Source organism: Sorghum bicolor, chromosome 2 (assembly GCF_000003195.3).
Source record: "Sorghum bicolor cultivar BTx623 chromosome 2, Sorghum_bicolor_NCBIv3, whole genome shotgun sequence".
Classification (NCBI taxonomy): domain Eukaryota; kingdom Viridiplantae; phylum Streptophyta; class Magnoliopsida; order Poales; family Poaceae; genus Sorghum; species Sorghum bicolor.
The window spans coordinates 62472595-62491699 of record NC_012871.2 but is presented as its reverse complement, the minus strand read 5'-3'; the positions used below and the strand labels follow the sequence as shown (position 1 = coordinate 62491699).

Here is a 19105-nt window from a genome sequence, read left to right as displayed (position 1 = left end):
GCGAAATGAATCTTTTAAGCCTAGTTACTCCATGATTAGCCTTAAGTGCTACAGTAACCAACATGTGCTAATGACAGATTAATTATGCTTAACAGATTAATTATGCAGCTTTTTTATTAGTTTCTAAAAACTCTTCCCGACATCCTTCCGACACATCCAATGTGACACCTAAAAAATTTTCATCTCCAATCTAAACAGAGCCTAAACTATATAAAACTGTTCAAATTACCCCCGGGCGGTTTGTGACGGCGGTTTTGCTATAGTAACCATGGTTTTGCTACAGTAACTGTGGTTTTGACTTTTTCTTTTTCCTATTTGTTTTCGCTGAATCTTTAAAAAATTATAGTAAATCATAAAATAGAAAATCTAATTTTGTTGGACTCCACTACACAATGAATATATATAAGACTGTAGCAAACCCATCGTTACTGTAGTAAAACCGCCGTCAAAAACCGCTCGAGGGGTTATTTGAACACTTTTTATAGTTCGGGGTAAAGTAAACACCACCCCATAGTTCAGAGGGTGATGTAGACTTTTTCCTTTTCATATTCTTTATTATCCTGTTCTACTCGCGTGGCTAGCTGTAGCAACTCAAATTAGCAGCACCTAAACGTTCCACGCACCTGTGTCACGCTTTCTCCCCTAAATGATCCGACGATTTCTACTCTGAGAAGCAGGTGCCATGTCGTCTAAAAAAGCGCTGACAGATCGATCTTTCATCCTATCTGGAGTAGATTCTATTGCCTCCAACGGATTCTGTGAAAAGTGGCTCATCATATCATTTATGTGTTGTTTGCAGTCAGCATGAACACCAGAGCTCTTGCCTCGTGCCACCACTACTACAAACTCTGGGGCCTCCGCACTTGGTGCTAAGGACGCGCGCTACGAGTCTTATTTAAACATGTGCTGGTAATCATTCCGACAGCCACAGATCAGGAGGAACAGTCGATGGCACAACGGCACTGGAATGATCTCTACCACCAGCTACTAGCCCTGTACCATTTAGATTGCACTACGCATCATTACATTACATGCATCAGCTTTCCGTTGCACTCGATGGCTTCCAAGAAAGAGCTATGGGATCTCCAACTATACTGGATGATGACATGCCGCAGTGCAAAGAATATTATACTATCACGTTTTCTTCATTTCAGATTATAAGATTTTTTTTTTCTAAACATATAACATATTGCTTTAGCTATATATCTAGATATGGTGTATATATAAATGCATAGCAAAATCTATATTTTTAGAAAAACGAAAGCGTCTTATAATTTAGAACAGAAGAAGAACCTCTATTTTGAAAACTTGTAATTTTAGCTTTCTGTTTAGTTCAAGTATCTAATGTTTGACCAAACTCAAGATTTTTTCACTCACTACTACTATCGTCTCTTTTTTTCAAATTTAGTATACTCTTTTCATCCTAAAATGTTTTTAGATAATGGAAACAGATTTGATTTCATTTCTTGTCATCTAGGGAATCAGACTACATATTATAAAAATATTTAACTACAGAAATAACCTCCTCACTCAATTCTAACATTATGAGGCCATCCAACGAAGGAGAAAGATTCATTGGCACCGCCTCTAGCACTAGACTAAGGCCTTGTTTACTTCACCCGAAAACCAAAAAGTTTTCAAGATTTTCCATCACATCGAATCTTTCAACACATGCGTAAAACATTAAATATAGACGAAAATAAAAACTAATTACACAGTTTACCTGTAAATCACGAGACTATTCTTTTGATCATAGTTAGTCCATAATTGGACAATATTTGCCACAAACAAACGAAAGTGCTACAGTACCGAACTCCGAAAACTTTTCGGAACTAAACAAGGCCTAACTTGGAGAATACGTTCTTTATTGGCTTTCACCTCAATGTATCATCTGCATATCGTAGGATAGATAATCCCACTTCTACTAGGCGCAATACTACCCTTGTACTTAATTGCCTATTTGCTTTCACTCTTGCAATTATGATAGCTAGCAAATGCACACCTACGTCAAAATAAAATTGGGGACAAAGGATCACCTTGTCTTAAACCTTTTTTTATCTAAAATATAGCTCAATTTGATCATTTAATTTAGTCCCTACACTACCTCTCTATACGAAAGTCTTAACCCAAGAACGGCAGGTTTGGTGATTCTAAGATTGAAGAAAGGGGAGATTTAGGCAGCCCTCCCGGCGAGCATTTCTTTGCCTTCAACCCACCTCTCCTTCTCTCTCAATCCTAGCTTGCCCGAAAGGTTTTCGCCCATTATGTTTGTTGAAGAAATTACATTTGAGATTATCCTACACTTTTCTAAAATCTATTTTAAAGATTAGAAGGGCACCTAGAGGCCTCCTCCAACCCATACAGTGTTCATAATATTATTCATTAAAGTCGTTTTATTCTCTTCTCTAAATAATAGCGGCAAGGAGAAGGTACTATTTTTGTTCCTTCTATAGAACAGAGCTAAAGCGAAGAACCGGCCAGGCCTTAGGCCTTATTTAGATGCAAAAATTTTGAAATTTTGATATTGTAACACTTTCATTTATATTTGATAAATATTATCTAATTGTAGACTAACTAGGTTTAAAAGATTCGTCTTGCGATTTACAGATAAACTGTACGATTAGTTTTTTTATCTATATTTAATGCTTCATACATGTGTTCGATGTGATGTAGAATCTAATAAACTTACTTTTGAATTTTTGAGTGTATCTAAACATGTCTTTAATATACTGCAACGACTATATGTAAAAAAATCATCTAGTGAAAGTCTACTCGGTCGAACAGGACACGAGAAGGATCTCACGGCCAGTTGCTTTTGAGCAAGAGAGCACATAAGCGATCGCCATTTCTCACGGGCCACGGCTCAGTTGGCGCTAGAGGCCAGCGATCCAGCGGTGAGCTTCCAAAAAATCAGATACAGAGGTGCACAACAGGTCGACGGAGGAGCCACGCTTTCGCGGAAGAGGCCATGGGCCCATATAGCCCATGGGGGGAGCGCACGGGCCAGACACGTTCACGTCGCCGATCCGCGTCACTGACAAGTCCGGCGGTCAATGGGGCGCCAACAATGCCTGACTTTCACGTGGCCCTGGGCCCACTAACAGTGACGTACAGACTGTCCTTCCTACCTCGCTCAGCTCTTCCTCTACACTCTTCTCACTGTCCCTATCTCTCCTCTGCATCAGTTTTGGTCTCATGTCTAGCTTTTCCTTGCATTTTTGCACTGGAGTCCAAACGCAACCAGGGTTGTACTGAGCTCGACTGGGGTTCCTAGACTACTACAGTACTGCTAAAACGCGCGAGAATTGACAAAAAGAGGGCGGGTACAACTCCATTTTACAAAATTTGCAGAATAGCCCCCGTGTTTCGCTCTGAATTCTTTATTCCCCCACCCCTCGGCGGCCCAGATCCCGAGCCTACGCTGCGGTCGGACGGCATCATCATCCGCCGGCCTCGGTTCATCAGTTCCAGTGTTCCGTGGGCTCGGTCCACCACGCCATCGGCGGCGGCTGCTCCACGGCGAAGAACCCGCCGCACGGCTCGTCGTCGTCCAGGAGCCCCGTCTCGTCCTCCTCCACCTTCAGGAAGCTCCCGTGGAAGAACACCCCGCCATGGTTCGCGGCCGCCGCCGAGGCGCCGGCGACGACGGCGCACGGCGCGTCGTCAAGAAGAGTGCCCTGTACCTCCGGCACAGGCTGCGCCTCCGGCACGGGCGGGCCCGCGTCGTTCAGCACCGCGCTGGAGTCACTCTCGGACGACCCCACCCCGACGGGGGGAGGCCCGTCCGAGGCCGCCGGCTCCGCCTTGACCGACGTGAAGCTCGCCGCCGCCTCCTCGTCCCCCAGCTTCGCCTTGAGCTCCTTGATCTACCACACAATTCAGACAACCAACCGAGTTAGGATAAGCCATTGCGTTGCGCACGTAAATAAAGAAACAAAACAACACCTTAATCGTGCTCGTGCTCGTCCAGCAGCCTTATATACCGGCATAATAACATCTCGACAGTACCTCGGCGAGGAGCGCGTCCTTGTCGCGGCGGAGCGCGTCGTGGTCGTGCCGCAGCGCGTCGTAGGAGTGGCGGAGCGCGGCGTAGTCGCGTTCCAGCTGCTTGGTCTTCCAGCGTGCGCGGCGGTTCTGGAACCAGACGGCGACCTGGCGCGGCTGCAGGCCGAGGTCGCGCGCCAGCCGCGCCTTGCGCTCCGGCTCCAGCTTGTTCTCCACCTCGAAGCTCCGCTCCAGCGCGCGCACCTGCTCGGCGCTAAGGCGCCGCTTCTTCTCCCCGCCGCCGCCGCCGCACGCCATCATCTCCTCGTCCGCGTCGGCGTCCGCGTCCGCCGCCTCCATCCCGACCACGCCGTAACCATCACCTGGGAACACGCACAAGGACTCATCAATCTTTCGCACGCGTTCCGCCACGCCATCACCATCACCCGCCCCCAAAACAATGGATTCCCCGTCCCCGCAAGAAAAGTGGAACACAAAGAAGCTGGAAGTTACCATCCGGATTGGTCATCGCAGCGAGGGAGGACGGACTGCCGCCGCGTGGCCGCTTCATGTCGAGTTCGATGGAGTGAAATTCAGAGAGGGCACCGCGGGACTATCTTACAGCGAGAGCAGGATCAATGAGCGGGGGGACGAGCGCCTCCATTGCTGCCTCCCTGCTCGTCTCTGTTCCCTGCCGTGACCCATGGCCAACACCATGCACCCTCGTCGACGGTCGATACGGTTCTCTACAATTGCAAAATTTTCCCGAGTGGTTTCCTCGCGATCCAAGAAAGGCGCTGGGAGGGACTGGAAGACAAGAGTGAGAGTGTGGGAGTGAGGACTCTGTCTCCCTCTCTTCTCTGTTTCTTTTTCGGTTTGCTTTCAGTTCCCGCAATACTGTGTGCTGTCCTCTGTGCGTTAAAAAGGCAGGAGAGGGGCGAAAGGGAGCTCGGGGTCCGGGAACTGGGTTAAGGTTAGGTCAAGAGGCAACCATGGTTAACCTTGCAGGCCACCGGGCACAGCAGCACCTCGAGTGTTCTGTTCCTTGCGGTCCAGTTCGGAAGAGAAGCAAAGCGTGCACGACAGCGTGGGTTGTGTCTGGGTTCAATCAGGGGGGCACACCACTTTGAATTGAATCTCGCTACGTTTTAATTAGAAACTTTCAAGTTACGAAAGTATATATTTTGTTTATAAAAACATAGTCTTCATATTTTACATAGAATATACAGTTTCTACCGTATTTTCATTCCGGAAAACAAGGACACTGGAAGTTGTGCTTTGCCTGGCATCGTGGTTTTCACTCGCAACTGGAAATCATGGCTCTTTGATTTGTTTTTCCTCTAGTGCTACATGCTCCGTACGTGCTAGCCGTGTAACGGACACCGTTCCTAACCAGTCTACAGCGGAAACGAGGCGGTGGTGAAGCTCAGGTCACGCCCATGATTCCATGAAGCCAAGTTGAACAGATCGACCAACCGAAGCCGGAGGAAGCAGGCAGGCTGCGTAGGCACTAGGCAGGCAGGCACGGCAGCTGGAGGCCGGAGCCGGGGCCAGCGTCGGCGAACCGCGCCCGCGCCCGCGCCCCACCCCGACCCAGCCACGCCCACCCCAGCCACAGCAGCGCCCGCGGCAGCGTGAGCGACGAGGCGATCAGCGCGGGTACTACTGGACTGGGGCCGCGGGGTCCTCCAACCTGTACGGCGACGCGCGTGGGCCGTGCGTCCCGTGGGCGCGTTGCGTTTGGTGCGGTGGTGTCTGGTTTCGCCGCGCGCTGCCGGTTCGGCGCGGGCGCTCGTTCCGCCACTCCCCCTCCCCGGCGGACGGGCTGCAGCACGGGACGGGACGGGACGGGGCGGCGCGAGCGAACGAGGGGATTATCGCGGGCGTGAAAAGGCCGGCGGGTGGCTTGGCTTCCATTGGTCGGGGGATCAAAAGGCAGGCCGGTAAAAGCCAAACCATACGGCGGGGCAGCTTTCTGGGAAATGGACACGGAGGACGGGAGGAGTGCTGGACGGCTGGACCCGTCGTACCCTGCTACAACGGGTACGGGGTAGGGACCGGGACCGGGACCGCGAGTCCTCGAGGGGAGGATTTGCACTTCACTCCTCGGGTCCTTCACATTTGCCTGCCTGGCATCGTCGCGCAGGAGGCTCGCTGCACTTGTGCTCACCTTCGATGGCCCAAGAGGGCTAGCCATAGCATAGCATCCTTCGACTATAGTTAGGGTAAAAAAATGTTATCGAGTCCAGCATATTTTTTTCCTCAGTAAAACGCAATCGCCGAAGATTCTGCGCCCCATTTCTGCACAACAGCGACCCGAATCGTTTTCAATCGGCTCGTCTCGTCGTCGATCGCCCGCCGGTGGTGGAGAAAAAGTGATCGCGGCTTTTGGTACGCCTCCCCCCCACCTTTGGTTTTTGTTTAGTAGCACCCGGCTGCATATTCTAACCTCCCCCCAAATCCCCAGCGAATCCCTTTGGCGCAAAATGTCCCCGGTTTTTAAAAATCAGAGCAGCGGAGCGAAAACGACGTGTCGCGAAAGCTGGGATTCCTTGGACGCTCCATTGGCCTGCCCGGCCCCGTGTCGTTGCGATTTTGCGAATTGTTTTGTTGCCCTTTTTATTTGCGTTTGGTAATGTATCGTATTGTAGTATATATAATATAAAGCGTGGTGATCATGAACCACCCGAAGAAGAACACAAAAATGGTGGTGACGAAAACGTCGTAATGCTAGTGCAGTGCCCGTTTTCAGTGGCGATGATTTTGAATTGCTCGCGGTGTGATCGGTGACGAGGTTTCGGTCACGGCGCACTTCTGTTGGTCAGGGTTGTTGCACCCTTTTTATTAGCATTAGCACAAGAAAATACGTGGTACCGTCCCTAGATTTGGCAGCGGCTCTCTCGGTTTTGTGTCTCCTGAAGTCCGGTAAAGCCTTGCTGGCCTGAGTGCTTCAAGACTGGGACGAAACTGGGAGGACGCAACAAGCTGTGCAAGATGGCAGCGAAAGATACATCTCAGCAGCTACTGGATGCATCACCAATGATCCAAGTCTTCCCTGCCCTGGTGACGACCGAGGAGTATAGCGGAGTACAGTATGAGACAAATTGTATCACCACGAGATATGACGTTATGCCATCACGCGACGGTCCGACGCGTCTGCTTGCCGGGATGATGATCGGCGCCACGGCCAACGGAGACTGCCAAAGGCCAACCTAAAAGAGGAGACGAGCGCACCTAGCCGCCTGCATCTGCATGTTGCCCTACACGGCTACACCCGGAACAGGGTGAACATTTCCGTCGATCTCGTTCACAGTCTCACAGAGAGTCACGGGGCCGCTCCTCCACAGGTTCACGGCGGCTCGATCAGCGCCGTACCGCGCCGTAGTAGGTTGCCATCAGATGTCCGGCGCCTCGGGCTCGGGTCCTTCTCACACGGCTGGGCACCGTGCGAGTGCACGTTTGCTTGCCTGTGCCTGAGACGGACAAAAAAAGGAGACCAGGGCCCCCGGCGTGTGATTCCTGAACAAACAATGGTGGTGTCAGTCGTGGTGATGGCCTGATGGGACTCGTTGCCAGGGCCGCCCGCCAAAAAGGGAGCGGCGCGGCGCGCCGGAGCTACACTGGACTACTGCGCCAGTGGAAACAACAGCTTGCGTGCGCACCTCACTGGACGCTGCTTTGCACCGTAGTAGACTGCTGCTGTTCCTTACCGTGTTCCTCCGTGCCTTCAGTGCTTGCACTTGCACGAGCGATGGAGCTGCGCTCTTCCGCGGTTGGCCGTATACGTAGTACGTCGGCGGCACCATGAACCGGCGGTCGTGTTCGGCACTTGGGTTGGATACCCTGACACCGCCTTTAGTTCGCATCTCGGACAAACGCTATGCAGCAGCACAAGCTGGCGCGTAACTCGGACGCACAACTGATGGCGTGGCCGTGGCCCGTGGCGTGCCCCCCAAACTGATCAGCTTGCAAAGCTGCCGCCCTGCCCCAGCCGCAACAACGCTACCGCTGGCGGCCTGGTGCTCTCCGGCCGCTCGCCAGCCGCCTGTACCGGAGTTATTGGGCGGAGCAGGGTGGGGAAACGAGAGGAGGACGGCCTCACAGTGTGCGTCTCTCTGTGCCGGCCGGAAACCGGTGACGTGCGCGCATCCCGGCTCGCGCAGTCCGAGCAGACATCAGAGGTAGGGCAAGCGCAGGACGACAGACAGGTACCGCGCGGGAGCGCGGCAGGCACAGGCCGCGATGGTCCCCGGCCGCACGGCATCGCGGCTCTGCTCTGCTCGCTGTTGCTGTGTGCCTGCGTGTGTGGTGGCCAGGAGCTGAAAGGCACATGCCGACATGCGCCCCACCACCGCGCTCCGCTAGTCCGCTACTCCTCTACGGGGCTACGCGCCTTTTTTGCTCGCCCAGCCTCGCCGCTCCTCGCTCGCCTCGGGCGATGCCGGCGGCGGCGATCATGTTCCCATCATCCCACCATGGATAGCGGATGAGACTCACCACGTCCACGGAGTAAACGCCCGTTTCCCTCCCACATGTGATGTTCCGCTGGCTGGGTGTCGAGAGTTTTCAGTCGACGAAGCACCAGCGATCAGGCAAACCCCATGTCTTCATCAAAATTCGTCTTGTTCCCGGAAAGCCGCCACTCCGCTTGTCAGTAGTGGCCAATGGACACGAGCGAAGCGACCAAATTCGATCAGCGGGCCGGGCGCATTTTGAAATTCGTGACAAGAGCCAGAACCAGTGTGCGGGCTGGGGCGGAGAAGACAAAGGGAAGTGCAGCAGCGAAAACTGCAGAATTGATGAATGGGTGACTGGATTTCATTCACTGTGAGACGACTGTGCCGCTGTGGCGCGCGGCAACGTTCAGGCACACTGTAGTAGTGGCAGCAGGAGAGGACCGGGGACCAAAGGTGATCTCGCCCCTCGCGGGTAAAAGAGACGGAGAAAACCGGGAAAAGGGTTGGAGAAAACTCCAAATCATGAGCAGGAACCGAATCGTTCCGGGACGAGAGATTCCAGTCCAGCACATGCTCTTGCTTCCGCTCCGAAGTACAGTGCAGGGCAAGCAGCGCGTACTGATTTGAGAATTCAGAGTGCATGCATGGACTTGGGTATTGTTTAATTGGAAAAAATTGGTTTTGGCTACTTTATTATTTTCGCTTGTACTCTCTCCGTCTTAATATATAAGCCGTAACCACTATTTTACTCATATCTCATAATATAAGACATACTTTCTCACAAACATAAATACATCACTACTAGTGCTGTGACAGAGAACTAAATGCGTTTTTGGTCTTTAAATTAGAAGTGGTTACGCCTTATATACTGGGACGGAGGGAGTATTTTTGTAATTATTATCTAATTATGGACTAACTAGCTCAAAAGATTCGTCTAACAAATTATGCAATTAGTTATTTTTTATTTATATTTAATGCTCTATGTATGCGTTTAAAGATTTAATGTGACTAAAAATCTTAAAAAATTTTAGGAACTATAGGCCTTGTTTAGTTCGCAAAAATTTTCAAGATTCTCCGTCACATCGAATCTTTGGTCGCATGCATGGAGCATTAAATATAAACGAAAATAAAAACTAATTGCACAGTTTACCTGTAATTTGTGAGATGAATCTTTTGAGCCTAGTTACTTCGTGATTGGATAATATTTGTCAAATAAAAACGAAATGCTACAGTAGCCAAAACCAAAAATTTTTGCCAACTAAAGGGGTGTTTGGTTGGAGTTGTTAAAGTAGTATTTTTGTTTTATTTGACAATTAATGTCCAATCATGGACTAATTAGGCTAAAAAAATTCGTCTCTAGCTATATTTTTAGTTTCGTAAATAGTTTGTATGTAGTAATTTATGCATGTGTCTAAACATTTGATGTGATAAACAGTAAAATTTAACAAAAGCAACCAAACGGGGCCTAAACAAGGCCTTGGAGTCTTTTTTTTTTGAGAGAAGCCATTTGGCGCATTTTATTAATCCAAACAGGGTTACATCATTAACCAGAGCCTTGGAGTTTTTCTTTTTGAGTTGAAACAACCTTCGGTAACTTCTTCCTACTGCAAACGGTGGTGTAAGGCCCTGTTTAGATTCCCACCCAAAATTTTTCATCCATACCATCAAATCTTTGAACACATGCATGAAACATTAAATGTACATAAAAAAATAAACTAATTACACAGTTTGGTTAAAAATCACGAGACGAATCTTTTAAGCCTAGTTACTTTATGATTAGCCTTAAGTGCTACAGTAACCCACGTGTGCTAATGACATATTAATTATACTTAATAGATTTGTCTTGCAGTTTTCTAACGAGCTATGTAATTTGTTTTTTTATTACTTTCTAAAAACTCCTTCCAACATACTTCCGATATATCTAATGCGACACGCAAACAATTTTCATCTCCAAAAGCCCTAACGAAGCCACAACGTATCGACTGGACGGGACGGCCCGCGGCCCCATGGAAGCGAAACATCACGTACTGTATGCCACATGCGTCCGCTGAAATCCCCGGACATATTCAAAGACCTGGACACCCCAAGCTACGTGTCCCGGAGGAATAACGACGGACGGAGTAGTGTAGTCCTATCCCCTGTACCCTTTCCCAGCTGTCAGGGCATCGTCCGGAGTCGTGTCCAAAGCCCGAACCCAAACGAGGCGAGCGGGCGCTGGTGGTGACGGTGAGGGAACGGGATCATCGGCGACAAGCCAAGGCAGCGGGCACCTGCCCGAAAGGCACCGGCGAGGCGACCCCCCCGGCCCCCGCCTAGCTAGGGCGGCTAAAAGAAAGCGATGCGCGCCAGCGGTGTTGGCTATGGCTATGGCCTTTTGTGGTCGTGGGGGACGACGCTGTTGCCTACTGGAGCTCGCGCTCTGTTCCGGCCTGGTCCATCTCCGCCTTTTCTGCCCACGTCCATGTACGTGGCACTGTGTATGCAGTACTCCTATGCACGAACCACGAACCAAACCAAAGCCACACGCACCAACCAGCAGCACCAGCGAACGCTAGCCCTTTAGGCCCTTTTTCATTCCGTTCTCTGCCCCGGCGCGACCCGGCCGAGCCGAGCACGAGCACGAGCAGCAGGTAGCGACGAGTGGCAGAGCCAAACGGAAGTGGGGATCAGAGGTCAAAACGCGCGGCAAAGGGTTTCGTACGGTTGGGTTTGCACAGGCAAGGGCTAGTCGTGTGTGTGCTCCATCCATGCGGGTGGCAGGGGAACTCGTTTTTGCGTCTATCGATCGGCCTTTTAAATCTGTGCCGGCTGCTTTCACGGTCGCAGTCACTGCTCACGACGAATCGCAAGTTGCAGCCTTGCAGCAGGAGGGGACACTAGAGGTGGCCGGTGAGAGCCAAAAGCTCCTGGCCTTTTTTTTGACGGCCGGTGCATTGCCACCGGCCATCCACGCTTTTACTGTCGCAAAATGAACCGGCCCGGCCGGCATGAGTTGCTAGCTGTTGTCAAACTGGGGTCTGGGGCAGGGGAGCGCTCTTCACTCATGTCGAGATCACAGCGTGTAGTATGTATAGAAAGCTCCTTTTTCCTTGTGATGTTTCGAGAGTGGCGTTTTTTTCAAAAAAAAAAAAGAAAAGAGAAAGAGAGAGTGGCGTTAGGTTTCCCATTATCTGCAACTGCAAGAGCTAGTAGGCTTTTCGGCAAGCAGATTTCGTGTCTGCCTGCCTCTCATCACTTGTCACGATCGTATCCGCCGCGCTTTTGAGTCTCGGATGGCCTCATGGCTGTCGTCGTCGAGCATGGGGTTGGGAAAGAAGTTCATGGATACCGGCCGGGGGACGGGACGCACCGCACTCCGCAGCTAGCGTTGGTTGGTTGGAACTTGGAAGGTCCGGGTCGTCGACCACGTTACGCGCGCCTACCCGCTCTAGGCACCTATAGCTATAGGGGTTGTTGCCGTTGGGGTGTTGCACCGCCCTAGGCGACGTTTTTTTTTTAGCTGTAACGAATAACGATATCGTGCACAACGGAAGGTCGAATAATCTTCCAGCAGCCTACTGCTACGTGCGCTAAGCTATCTTCTGTTTGCCATGTTTGCGTCCATCGCCAGCCGGAGTCTCTCTCTTTCCAACGTCGTCAGCAGCACTGTTGTTGTACTCGCAGAGACGCTGCGACAGTTTCTGTTTCTCCTCTACTCGTACATGCATGGAACAGATCCCCCCCCCCCCCCCCCCCCCCCCCCCGCGTGCGGTCGTGCCGTGCGCCCTCGTTCAGCGTCACGGCCGGGCCGGCGACCACTGCCGCACTAGCGCTGCACGGCTCTCTCGCTCGACCGCGCATGGGGGCGAATGCGCGAGCACGACGCACGCGATGCGTCGGGTCGCGTCGCGTCGCCGGCAGTCAGGACCGATATTCCGGCGTCGCGTCGCACCAGCAAACAGACGACAGCGCTAGCTGGGTTCGGCGTGGACCGGACCGGACGGACGTACGTGGCGTCGCGGCACCCGTCGCGTCCGTGGAAAAAGCGGGGGAAAACACGGGTGCGTAGGGACCATGCCTTTTGAGTTGGTTATGATCAGGTGGTCCACGCGCGTCGTCCCGGCGGGGCAAGGGCTGGACCTGTGGTGGACCATGTCCGGTCCTCGTCTCGGACACGGCAGACGCGCAGGCGCAGGGTATAGGCAGGCACCGACGTGGTGGTGGTACCTGGTACGGGGACCGGCCGGGGTGGTCGCCGCGTCAAGGGTTGGGTTGCTGCGAACGCAAGGAATCGATCGGTTTTCGGCCGGCGCAATGTAATGCGGCCGCCGGTCGGTAATGGTGCGCCGGGCCTGGGTCATCCATGTTGATCGGGTGTCGCCTGTGTGTTTGTGACAACCTGCTATTCTTCCTTCATAGCTCTTGCTTTCTCTCCTTAAAGTCCAGTGAAACTGTCTTCTCTTACTGAATACTGTTCGTACCCCAAGTGCCTACTGTGGTCTGCATTGTTTGGCTATATATATATACACTCATTTGTGACTTGGGGAGTGCAGTAGCAGGACCAGGATCGTTATTCCTTTATCTGAAGGAATGAAAGACGAAGTAGAGGTGACCAGATTTGCCAGAGCGATGCCGAATGCGGCCATCCAGGATTCGTCCAAAATAAATAGACGTGATTATCAAGTCAACGAGTTCGATGATGCTTTGTGAGAATAGTTTGTTACAAGCTGTAAATTGAGATTTTTTTGTTAGTTATTAGAAGCTGTAAAATGGAGCAAACATATTTTGAGAGCCGCAAGGTTGTATATTGCTTCAGTGCAGCTGCCCAACTTTTACAGAGCGGACTGTATAATCATCAAAGAGAAACATACCGCAGAAAGTTTGCTAAGAACTCATCCTACGGAACCGAAGAGAAAACAGCGAACTTTACAACACAGGCATAATTGCCCGAGACTCAGAGAACTCCATTGTGCTGACTGCTGATCACCTCAGCGAAAGCTAACCAGACTACCAGAGCAAGCAACGGTAGTTATTCTGCCCTTCCAAACCAGTTCCAAAGGAAAATTTTGGTCAACTAAGTGTCAGCCACTGTCAGTACAGCCCCAAAAATTTCCACCAAATGGTTCCAACAACTCCCCAGATGAACGTGTTAATCAAGGCTGTTATAAAACCCAGCCTGAAAACATCTGGAAGCTCAATATACCCGGCTGCAGAACAAAAGTAACATGTTAATCTGCATACCAATTTCAAAGGGCTATCTATATATATACAAAAGAAAGCCCCGCTTGCCCACTTAGAATAATAAATCTTCTCGTTCTATAGCATTATTCATGACAAGTGTTTTTTTTTTCTTTTATTACTTATTAGTACCAGATCCCATGTGTAAACACAAAGGGAAACCACAAAATTTAGTTGGCAGGGTTAGTAATTTGAGCTAAATAATAGCCAGAATTTTCAGGGAGAGAAAAAGAAATTACCTCCAAAGTATACTGCAGCCTGCCCACTACTATAATGAGTGATTGCACCGAACAGATTTGTGTTAAATGCCAAAGCAAGTGCTGACAGTGCACGAGGAACACCGGCCGCTATATGCATAGCCAGAAACGCAGAGTATAAGGCTCCAACATGTCCAGTTTGGCTTGCAAATAGGTAGTGGATCAGAAAGTAGGAGCCCTCAAGAATACAAAATGCCACTGGCCAACTCAACGAGAATGACTGAAGCAGCTTGGCAACACAGCTTGACATCCAAGAAACAATTCCCAGGTTAGTGAGTTGTGCTGCCATTCCAACCAGAACCGCAAACCAAGCCAATGTATCCCATGCTGATTTCTCATTCAAGCAATCATCCCAGTCTAGCACACCGAGAAGGAGAAGAATGGAGAGCCCAAGCATTGCAGCCACAACACTTGGCACACCAATAGCATCCCTACACAGAAATTGTGCAACAAATCATTACCAGAGTACAAAATCCGCGCCCAAATAAAACACTAAGGAGACTAAGCAGTACAATTGCTAGGGCACCATGCATCACATCTCATGAATGGCATCCTGTAACACTCTACCAAATTAGTAATTAATAATTTAGTCACTTGAGAAAATTATAAATTATCTAGGAAGTACTGCATATACGGATACACACCAGAGATATAATGTGAAAAATACTTTATAATGAAAAGCAGGAACAAATATATAAATGTCAACTATCATGGAGATCAGCTGTTGTCTGTGCACACATCATAAACAGAGAATAAGATAAACTTCTATGGTTTTATCCAGTGATGGAGCCTAGTAGGGGGCTGGCAGGGACATGTCACCCTCACGCTCCATTTTTTTCTATTGATACTGAAGCCTTTGAGATTGAAAAGAACTTTAGTGCATGTTTTAGTATTTGGTTCCTGAATCAACTTAGCTGCCCCCTTAATCATCTAATCCTAGCTCTGTCACTGCCTTTATCAACAATGTTGAACCACACCACGCACCACATTCATAAATTGCAATGGAATGGACAAATTTTTCACTTACTAAACTAGGTGTCTCAAAAAGAAAACAAAAAGGTAGGGAGGTAAAATAGAAAGAAAGAATAGGACTCTGTATGAATAAAATAATTCACTGCGGGAATGTAGCAACACAACTACCAAACAATTAATCTGCTTTCACAGATTATTTTGCTGATGCCGTGATAAATGTAATGAGATCATATGAAGCAGCAAGCTAAAATCCATGCACATCTTTTATCGAGAGTAGAATCATAGAGCAAAATAATAGCTCACAAGCTGTAAACTGTACTAAAATGTAAAATCGTGAGTCAGTACTATGAGATGATTTTCTTCAGTCATAGGAAACCTTACCCAAAAACCCATAAGGAGACTGCAAGAATCATTGTGCCAATCATAACCCATTCGTTTTTAGTCACAGGGCCCATGCGCTTCAGTTTCTCTTCAGCCAATGCTGGGGCATCTGGGGTGTCCTTTGTTTCAGGGGGGAAGATTTTGTACAGCAAATATGGTGTTGCTAGCAGAGCAGCAAGAGCTGGCAAGCTAGCAGCTTTGAACCATGATACCCATGGATTTGCAATGAATACACCAAGCTCCTCTGCTAGCTTCAAGCACAACAGGTTTTGTGCTGCAGCAGTGAGGAATAAAGCACTCGAGTTACCACTTGCCTGTCAAGCAACATAAACCATCAATTTGCATGACATACAGAAGAATTATAAAAACATTCCGCAATTACATGTAAACAGAAATTGGCCCTAATAATCTCAATCCCAAAGAATAATATGTCAGCGTAGAATTCCAAAATTGGGTGCATTTTCAGGATTTTCTATCTCATTTGTTAGAACTTGAGGGATTATGCACCAGATGTTCTCTCAGATAGATGGCTCATGGAGCCACATGTCAGTGAGACCACATGGTGATAGATCTTGCACTGCCATTAAATTAGGAAGATCTTGCACTTATGTATTCACGACTGCATGTAAGTAAATCTTCAATATGTCTTCCAAAAATAGCAAGATCCACTATTTTACTATTAAAAAACATATTGAAGTTTTATTTTTCACTCTGTAATGCAACCGGAAGAAAGGAAAAAATGTCCTCATTGTCACTGCAGAACTTTTTTACATTTAAAAAAACCATAGTGAAAAATGGATTAAGGGGACCACTTCTACTAAATTAAAAAGTTACTACATTCAGTCATTGGCGGACGCACGAGGGGGGCTGGGGTGGCTGCAGCCCCCCTCTTGGGCTCAATTTTTTTTAACAGGTTTTCTTTTTTAGCAAAAGAATCTATGTATTTGGTATTTTTCTATGCTTATTTTATGAATCTTTGCCTTTGAACACTTTGAATCAATATTGAATTATCAATCTTAGCTACATCTATTAAGCCTTGTTTAGTTCCCAAAATATTTTGCAAAATTTCTCAGATTCCCCATCACATTGAATCTTGCGGCACATGCATGAAGCACTAAATATAAATAAAAAAATAACTAATTACACAGTTTACCGCGAGACGAATCTTTTGAGCCTAGTTAGTCCATGATCAGACAATATTTGTCAAATACAAACCAAAATGCTACTATTCCTATTTTGCAAAAAAAATTAGAACTAAACAAGGCCTTAGTGTACTGGATTGAGCGAGCAAAAAAAAATTTAGCCTATGTTATTTAGCCCCCCTCTTGGTCCATTTCTGGGTCCGCCACTGCATCCAGTCATGAATACATGACGTTTTGTTTTCTTTGTCCAAAATGTCTGGTATTCATGACAAGAGGTACTAATCATTTTTACCTTCATTAGTGTTACCATTTATTTACCAAGAAAGTTCTTCAGCAATAGGGTTATTCATATTAGATAAGCATCCAGTTAATGCAGCAATGCCACAAGAATCACAATCACCTCTCGATTTAGTACCTCTTGGATGAGAGCTACTTGTAAGCAAAAGGCCAAAATATACAAAGTTAAGGGTATGATAACCTTCCTAGTTTATACTACTATAACTAAATTATGGACTCACATAAACTCATTTTTACATACTGTCATAGTCATCCAAGCATCAATGAACAAAAAGAAAATGAAGTTGTCATTCTTTTTTATTGTCGAACACGCAGGAGAGCTGCATAACATTATATTAAGAAGAATAAGGAGTCTAGGTGACTCAAATAACCCCTTAGAAGGGCATGACCAGTACACCAGAAAAAAACACAAAAACTAAGTAAAACCAAAGACCAACGTATCAGTCATGGCAATAAGCTACGGAGCCCTTTGGCTCCCGCCATACACCACAACTTGGCCTCATCTCTAATATCATGCATGATGGAATTAAAATTGGACTGAGATCCCTCAAAGATGCAAACAATTTCTATGCTTCCAAATCCACCATGCCACCAGGACGACAAATGATTTAAAACCCTTCTATGATGTTTAGGAACATGCTGCAAAGCTAGGCATCACCAATCTATAGAAATTCAACCTTCTGTTCTTGGGGATAAGTGTTGCAGCCCAACTATAGAGACCACAGAGAACCATACACTTCTTGTGAACACACAAGATGTCATGTAAATAGGCAACTAAACACAAGCCTGAATTACATTGAATAGCAATTGATATATTTGGTAGTTAGGATTGTAATCCGGTATTGCCATATGTATCCGGGGAGGTGTCTTGTCCCCCAAAGTTTCTACACTCTATATACACCACTTGAGAGACTTAATGCAATACATCCACACAATACACCCACTCGTAGGAAGGTTTTTGCCTGGGATCTAATCGATCTGCCGCCTTAGCATCAAGTAGCAACATATCGTCAGGGCGGCTCATGTGGGCATAGATGGGCTGCCGAGCTACTCATCATTGTTGTCGTCAACCCTATGTGCCACCCGACGAGTCACCATCGTTGGGAAGTACTGCCCCCTCCTGATATGCCTCCCCTTCCTCCCTAGCACCGCTGCCCTTTAGCGCTAATAGTATCATTCGAGAAAAAAAAGTGCCTTATAGTATTTCTGATCAGAGTAAGTACCTTTCTCTGAAGATAGTTTTTTCTACTTTCAGACCCAACAACAATTCAAATCACTCTGGTGGCATTGATTACCTTCATGAAAACAAGGAATCCCTACATCCAATTTCCATAGAAGGATACAGTGAATCGAGCTAATAAATCAACAATGGGCCCTTTCTGTAAAAAAATCAGTTGGGAAAATGGTCGCTCTTAATTTAGTGGTGATCACCATGTTGGTGCATTCGTCTATCAGAAACCAACTGCTATAAGATCTATCTTGATTTATCTGATCTAAGATCGAATTGGAAGCAGCAAGTTAGTCAACTGATCCCACGCAAATCTGACCAATTGCATTACATAATTACCTGGAATTGCGTCATCACAAGATAGGACCCAAGCTTCCGTGACGATGGATGGTTGGGCTTGCTCTCGGCCGACAGCGAGAGCGACTTGATGATGGGCAGGAACACGCCTCCGGCCCTCGCCGTGGTGCTGGGCATGGCCGGCGCGATGCAGGCCTCGCTGATGGTGAGCCCGTAGGACAGGCCGAGCGTGCTGCTCCCGAGCCACTTGACGAAGTAGGTGGCGATTCGGTCTCCGAGGCCCGTCTTGACGAACCCGCGCGCGAAGAAGAAGGAGATGACGATGAGCCAGATGACCTCGTTGGTGAAGGCGGAGAAGGCGGCGGCGAAGGGGAGCGTGCGAGTGGCGACGGCGGCGGTGAGCCCGAGGAAGGCCCACGCGCCGACGGGGAGCGGGCCAAGCACCAGCCCCGCGATGGTGGAGAGGAAGATGGAGAGGAGCTGCCATGCCTGCGGGCTCACCTCAACGGGCCGCGGCGCGAGGAACCGCACGGCGAGGCCGACCGCGACGGAGATGACGAACGGCACTAGCTTCGCGCCAGTGGGCTCGGACTCAGGCTCAGGCTCGGGCTCGGGGTTAGCATCAGGGGTCTGGGAGACGCGAAGAGGCGGGCGGAGGTGGCGGCGAAGGGTGGGAGTAAGGCGGTGATGATGCGGGGAGGAAAGGGAGTGGGAGGTGCTGGGAAGGGAGAGTGGGGCGGGGAGGTGGTGGAGGTGGAGGTGGCGGCGGCGGAGGTGGCCCGCCGCCGGTACCGGCAGAGGCGGGCGGTGGGCGATGGCGAGGTGGAGGTTCTCCATCGACGGCCGCGGCAAGAGGCGGGCGGTGGTAGTGGT

The 19105-nt window shown here is 48.9% G+C and overlaps 2 protein-coding genes across 2 annotated transcripts; both read right to left on the bottom strand.

The window, feature by feature from the left end:
* Positions 2800 to 4903, bottom strand: LOC8083263 (homeobox-leucine zipper protein HOX4). The gene is made up of 3 exons (XM_002460335.2): positions 4498 to 4903; positions 4009 to 4367; positions 2800 to 3866 (listed from the first exon to the last, which is right to left on the bottom strand). Exons 1-3 carry the CDS (start codon positions 4553 to 4555, stop codon positions 3462 to 3464), a joined length of 822 nt encoding a protein of 273 aa, XP_002460380.1. The 5' UTR covers positions 4556 to 4903; the 3' UTR covers positions 2800 to 3461.
* Positions 13184 to 19105, bottom strand: LOC8063737 (dicarboxylate transporter 2.1, chloroplastic). The gene is made up of 4 exons (XM_002460334.2): positions 18275 to 19105; positions 15269 to 15582; positions 13898 to 14346; positions 13184 to 13627 (listed from the first exon to the last, which is right to left on the bottom strand). Exons 1-4 carry the CDS (start codon positions 19067 to 19069, stop codon positions 13512 to 13514), a joined length of 1674 nt encoding a protein of 557 aa, XP_002460379.1. The 5' UTR covers positions 19070 to 19105; the 3' UTR covers positions 13184 to 13511.